General features: G+C 25.6%; 1 protein-coding gene across 2 annotated transcripts; it reads right to left on the reverse strand.

Annotated features, from left to right (window-relative positions):
- Window positions 1-209: 209 nt before the first annotated feature.
- LOC136998402 (uncharacterized) lies at window positions 210-4,850 on the reverse strand. Of its 2 annotated transcripts, XM_067350978.1 has the most exons (6): window positions 4,266-4,850; window positions 2,872-3,140; window positions 2,097-2,605; window positions 1,966-2,034; window positions 1,777-1,866; window positions 210-1,538 (listed from the first exon to the last, which is right to left on the reverse strand). In XM_067350978.1, exons 3-6 carry the CDS (start codon window positions 2,274-2,276, stop codon window positions 1,470-1,472), a joined length of 408 nt encoding a protein of 135 aa, XP_067207079.1. In that variant the 5' UTR covers window positions 2,277-2,605; window positions 2,872-3,140; window positions 4,266-4,850; the 3' UTR covers window positions 210-1,469. The 2 variants fall into 2 exon arrangements, with proteins under 2 accessions (XP_067207079.1, XP_067207086.1); XM_067350985.1 differs by lacking the exons at window positions 2,872-3,140; window positions 4,266-4,850 and having other exon boundaries at window positions 2,097-2,860.
- Between the last annotated feature and the right edge of the window lie 2,322 nt (window positions 4,851-7,172).

Raw genomic sequence — 7,172 nt, forward strand, 5'->3', positions numbered from 1 at the left:
GATAACATATGCAACTTTCGATACGTCTTGGGAGTGCCTAGTTTTTCCAAAGTATCATCCACTACGGCAAGTTTTTCCATGTATATTTGAAACATCTAAAATCATATAAATCTTATAAAATTCTATAAATACAGAAAAGTATAATACTGGATGTACCTTTTGATGATAAAAGATTAAAATTGCAGACGTAATTGTAATAAATATGTTAATCACCATACTGATTATAATAGTAAGATTGCTCCAAAATAAAATTTCCAGTGACCAAATGGTGAACATATAGAAAAAAACACAGCTATAAACAAACCATATTACCAAAGAATATAGAACACTTAAGTATGCAATAATATAATAATAATATTTAATAATAATAATATAATAATAATAATATTTCGAACTTATAATGTAATACTGCTAATCAGCTCTTGCGTATTTTTTAATAATGTTTTCTTCTTGATATTGCTATGTATATGTATAATACAGGCTTACGAGAATTAATATTTTGTTCCAAATGCATATTATTATAATTTAGCAAGTAATTAAGTTATATGAAAAGTTATTTTGGTAAAAAAAACAAATGCTTATGTTTATTGTCATTCTACAAAAAAGTTTTAGCATCTACTTAAATATATTTTACAATTCTTGTGTAATAATAATTCTCTATATGTTTTTATGTTTTCACATTTAATTGTTAATACATATTTTAAGACAATTATATGTATTAATTTTATTTATATTATTATGTAACCTTTATAAAACTTTTAAAATTTTTCAAAATTTGATATGGACATTTAATTGTAATTAATATAAAATAACATTGACTAACAATGAAATAAGTTCTTAGCTTTTCGATAATTTTTTTATATCGTTCACTTCCTGCTCTTTTTTTGTTAGAAATCATCTCAGAAAAAAATTGCTAATAATAAAACAAATGTACAAAATTCCCCCCCAAAAAATGTACATTAAACATCAAATTTTAAATTAATTACATTTTATTCATTTTTATGTTTTATAATTTTCTATCATAACATTTAATAAACTTAGGCTTTTACAATTCACATTTTTTACTGCATTCGAGTAAAATGTACATTTTAACATTCCGGATCAGATTTCTTTGATTAAAATACATATAAGATTTTAATACTTTGTAATAAAGAAAATGTAAATGTTAAATTGCTAAGCTTAACAATTTTTATATTATAAAATTTTAACGCCTAACAATACAAAATAAAATGTACATTTTCACATAAAACTTATTTAAACATAATTACATTTAAAATTATGCAAACATGATTAGTTTATTAAAAGAGAAAAAAATATTATGGCATAATAAAAATGTTGCAATTTTATATTCTTACATATTTAACTAATACATTAGCTGAACGACATTTCACTGATACAATTGCAAGAAATAATTTTGATGCTGCAATTTTAAACCAAACGAGTAGTTTTATAACTTCTATCCTTAAAAGTTAATCAGCCAATGGTTGCATATTCAACTGTACCATAATAATAACAAACGTTACAATTGCTGTGAAGAACTGTAAACAACGTATTTATTAATATTTATTAAAAATAAAAACAATATTTTATTGAGATATATTGTAAACCAAAATAAAATATATGATATTCTACAAGATGTGTGAGAAGAAAAAACAGCAATTACAGCTTTACCTATAATAAAAATAATTTTAACATAATTTTTAATTTTTCAATTATTTATAATATAAAACAAAATATAAACATAAAACTGTCAAAAATATCAAAGCAAACATAAACCTTTTGAAGAAACTTATCCCCAAGATAGAAAAGACCCAATCCAGTAAACTTCAGGGGATGTTGCGTTAAGTGCAAAACGAAGAAATCCATCTATAGGGATAAGATACAATATATAATTATTATACAATTTTAATTGACAAATTTTAACATTTCTCTTAAGTAATTTTAAGTTGTCTAAATTTTTCTTACCTCCTTCCAAATATCAGCATATCGAAAAGTATTTGTCGTTTGATGAATTACTTTGCCAATATTGTTAGCCTAAAATTTTGCAACTTGTCTTAAAATTTAGTAATCTTTTATATATTTTATGCTTTTTTTACCTTATTCTTAACGTTTTCACAAATATGATTTATGGCATAGAGCCTAACGAAATATATAAGGAAGAAAAAACCTAAGCCGATAAGATTTGTTAGTGATGTCCAGCGATCTAGATGTTTCTGCTCCAATGTACGCCAGAAATAATAACAAACTGATGTTAAGTATCCAAGGTTTAGCACCATTTCAAAAATTATTTGTATTCCAAATATCACGTTTAATTTACGAGCAATATGGCATAATTCTAAGTGAAGATGCCTAACAAAAAAAGATACATGCTTTATTATGAAAAACTATAAACTATAAGGATTTACAATATATAATTTTTTTATTATTATATATGCGTATATTGATTTACATTAAAGTCCAGAGTGTCCGCTCGTAATTATGTCTATGCAAGAAATATCCACGAATAATAACAGATTTCTTCCACACATACTTAAGTCCATGCTCTTCTTTTAACAATAAGCAATGCATATAGTCGTTTATTTTGTCAAATCTGATGCCGATATACCTGTGTAAAGATTGACTTATAAATTGCATATTACACAACAAACTTTAAGAATTAATTTTAAAATAAATTTTTTTATATCATAATTTTGAAAAAACTTTTTAGTTTCATAAAAAATTACTAAAATTGTTACTATAGTAATAATTGCATTTTATTAATTAGAAAAAAAATTACAAAAAATATATCAAATGTATAAATAAAAATAGATACAGGTATATGAATAAAGTAGACGTGTGTTAATTAGCAGAATAAATAAATATAGTACAAACCATAATAAAAAGATAAATATTAACACCGTAAATTCATTAACATGATTGGGATAATTCATTATGAGAAATAATAAAATTCTCCAAGAATCTTTTTGTACAAATTTTAAGCACCATATTGTGTCGTAAATATTTTTTATAAGAGCATACACAATGTATCCAATTATCACTCTTTTTGATAACATATGCAATTTTTGATACGTTTTTGGAGTGCCTAGCTTTTCTAAAGTGTCATCTACTGCGGCAAGTTTCTTCATATACATTTGAAGCTTCTAAAACCATATTGTTACAATTAGATTACTACCGTATTTTTTACGACACGAAGTATTTGTGTCAAGTAAAAGCTTTCTCATATGCTAAAAAATTAAGTATATGTAAAAACGACATATTGTTTTGATTAATTAAAGCTAAATTTTTCTTATAAACTTACAATAAGTATTTCAAATCACTATTTTATATATTTCTAAAAATTACAATATAGTAGTGATAACGTTCACTAGAAACACAATAGTAATCCAGGAAAAAAATGCATTTATACTTAATTGTGCTTCAGCATAATTATTATATATATATATATATATGTATATATATATGATACAACTGTATTCAAATTATGAAGGGTTTAAAGAATATTTTTAATTTTATAAAGGAGTTAAGATTCTTTAAAAAATAGATGTAAACTGATGTAAAAAAAATAAAAATTTTTGGTTATATAATAGATAGTTGATTTATATAATATACATCAATAGACAATTTAATATGTCTAAAAGTTATGATTAGTTTAATGATATTAACTACAGGTTGTCCAAAAAAGAACTCCGGGGTTTTCTATTAATATTTTTAAATTTATTTTAAAACAGAAAGGTATGTAACATACATATATTATTAAAGTACAAGTTACAAGTTTTATTCCCTGTAATGTAACTCAATGTGTGCACCATTTACAGCCTTATAGATATCAAAACGGAATTTCACTTCAGGTCACACTTGGATGATATTCGTAGGAACTGCTTATGTTATTCTATGACGCGAATGGTGAAGAACCGATTTTTTCTTGCTACACAATGTCTTTTATGTATCCCCGAAAGAAGAAAGCCATTGGCGTCAAATCAAGACTTCGCGGTGGTTAAGCAATGACAGCTCATGTGCATATTCATTTTTCTGGCAACTGGTTAGGTTAGATTAGGTTGTTGAGCACAGTCTGCACAACATTTGAACTAAAACTTGAATATTATGCTTCACGAATATGCTCAAAAGATTATCCCATGATGATCAAAGTATTTGTGTTAGACACCATGGAATTCTTTTTCGGACATGCTGTATATATAAAACATGAATATAACATATTTATATGATTAGCATATTTTCTAAGTAGAAAAGTAAAATATTGGGCGTACCTTTTGATGATAAAAAATTAAAATTGCAGACATAATTGCAGTAAAATTGTTAATTACTATCAGGACAATATTAGCGTTGGTTTGAAATATGATTTTCAATCGAAAAATGGTAAACATATAAGAAAAGACACAACCATATGCAAACCAGATTGCCAAAAAATATAGAATACTTAAGTATGCAATCCATCTATGAAATCTTGATTCGTTTGGTAATTTTTTGGGATACACACCTAAACCCACAATAAAACACATAAGAAAAAAAGGACGCAGACCTTGTTGGATAGTAGTAGACATGATTATCACTATAGCAAACGAACACTGAAGGTCTATGTAAATTTATTTGCTGAGTGCATCGCTTCTTTCCTCCTTTTCTCTCCTTTCCCTTGTCACATAATTGCGCCGCATCATAATGATAGTACATTTTCTTAATTGTAATATATTTATCGCGACATATTATGCATATTAAAATGATCGATTCTTTCTAATAAATGAAAAGATTCACCGATAACTTGTGCATATTTCGAACCTAAAAAGAAATATTACTAATCAGTCTTCGCGTATTTTTTAATATTGTTTACTCTTCGACATTGCTATATATATAATACAGGCTTACGTGCATTAATATTTTGTTCCATATGCATATTATAAATTTAGCAAATAATTGAGTTATATAAATAGTTATTTTGGCCAAAAAATAAATACCTATGTTTATTGTCATTCTACAAAAAGTTTAGTTTCTAATGTATATTTTGTAATTCTTGTGTAATAACAATTCTTTATATGTTTTAAATTTTTACATATGGATGTTAATACATATGTTAAGAGCATTAAATGTATCAATTTTATGCATATTATTTATATATATATATATATATATATATATGCAATCTTCATAAAACTTTACAAATTTTTTCAAATTTACTTTGGACAGTCAATAACATTTTCAACAATATTTAATCAATTTGTTAATAGAAAATGACATAGTATGACATAGATATATTGCAAAATTTTGTGTTACTGTATAGTTAATAATTATATTACAATCGTTAACTATATTTCGGAATTATGTAGTCATACACATGAGTAAAATACATTTGTATTGAAATCACCATGATAGTTACAATTGACATGTAGTTTTGAAGAATATGTTTCTGTTTTATACTTCGTTTTCTATGAAAATCAATGCTGCACTTCCCACTACGGTTGATTAGTTAAAGTTACTATATGCTGTGTGCGTTTATTTCGCATATGCATTCCGACGCGTGCCATCCCAATCTAATTAAAGTGATGCACTTATTGAATTTTTAAAATTCTATAACATAGCAAAAAATTAATGTAGTGACATGCGATAAAAACCATTCTTCTCAATTCTTATACTGCAAATGTTTGTGCACATTGCACATGCTGTTATCAATATACAGGTGATTCAAAATAACCTGATGTTCTTGCAATGCCATATTCTTGAGCTAATTCTGAGACGTTTTTTCCTTTTACAAAATTTTGTCCGAAGCTTAGTTTTCGAGTTCTAATTGAAAATAGTTTGCTACTTACGAGTTCGATACAACGGACAGGCAGGGATGGTGCAATGCGTCATAAGACGATAGTAAACACTTGACAGTGTCATACGTTGCGCGTCCCTGCCTGCCCGTTGTACCCAACTCGTAAGTTACTACTTATTTTCAATTATAACTCGAAAACTAAGCTTCGGACAAAATTTTGTAAAAGGAAAAATCGTCTCAGAATTCGCTCAAGAATATGGCATTGCAAGGACATCAGGTTATTTTGAATCACCCTGTATATGTATCCACGTATGCATGTACATTGTCTATGATATTACCTGCATCTATCTATGTATACACAGAAAATATAAAAAGATATTGTGTAACAAGGAGAAATCTAAGATTAAAGTTTTTGTGATTATTTTGCAGCAGAAAAGCATGTGTATAACGAGTTTTCCGGTACAAAAACAAAAATCTATATTTCAACATTCTCAAAGATTACTTCTAAAATTTTAATAAAAAGGTTATGACATAAAATTCTATGGTATAAAAATGAACAAAATGCACATTTTAATAAAAAATTTATTTAAAAATCATTATGTTTAAAATTATCTAAACATGATCAGTTTATTAAAGGAAAATATAATATTGTCGCATAATGTAATGATTGCAACTTTATATTACTACACATATAACTTTATATTTATTACATCAGCAAATGACGTTTAATTGATACCACTGCAAAAATTTTCATGCCGCAATTCTGAACAAAACAAGTAGTTTTATCAAATTCTATATTTCAGGTTTATAACTATCAATCATTGATTGTATATTCAACTTTATCATAATAATCACATATGTTGAAATTGATGTGAAAAACTGTAAGAGAACGAATATTTATTAATATTTATGCATGCACGCATGAAAATAAAAACGGTCTTTTATTGTGACATATTAAAAACAACAATAAGGTATATAATATATTGCGAGATGTGTGATAAAAAACACAAAAATTACAGCTTTACAATAAAAATAATTTTTAGCATTTTTTTGTTTTCAATTATTTATGATATAAAACAAAATATAAACCTAAAATTGTCAGAAATAAGGAAAGAAATATAAACCTTTTGAAGAAATTTATAGCCAAGATTGACTAAACCCAGTCCAGTAAACTTCAGGGGATGTTGCGTTACTTGCAGAACAAAGAAATCAATCTATAAAAATACAATGTATATTATTATATATAACATATTATTATTTAATTTTAATCAATGTTTATTTCAAATAATTTTAGCTGTCAAAATATTTGTTACCTCCTTCCAAATATCAGAATATCAAACAATATTTGTCAATTGATGAATTATTTTGTCAATATTCTTAGCCTGAAATTTAGTATTTTGAAATTTTG

The sequence above is a fragment of the Linepithema humile genome, chromosome 1 (assembly GCF_040581485.1).
Source record: "Linepithema humile isolate Giens D197 chromosome 1, Lhum_UNIL_v1.0, whole genome shotgun sequence".
Lineage (NCBI taxonomy): Eukaryota > Metazoa > Arthropoda > Insecta > Hymenoptera > Formicidae > Linepithema > Linepithema humile.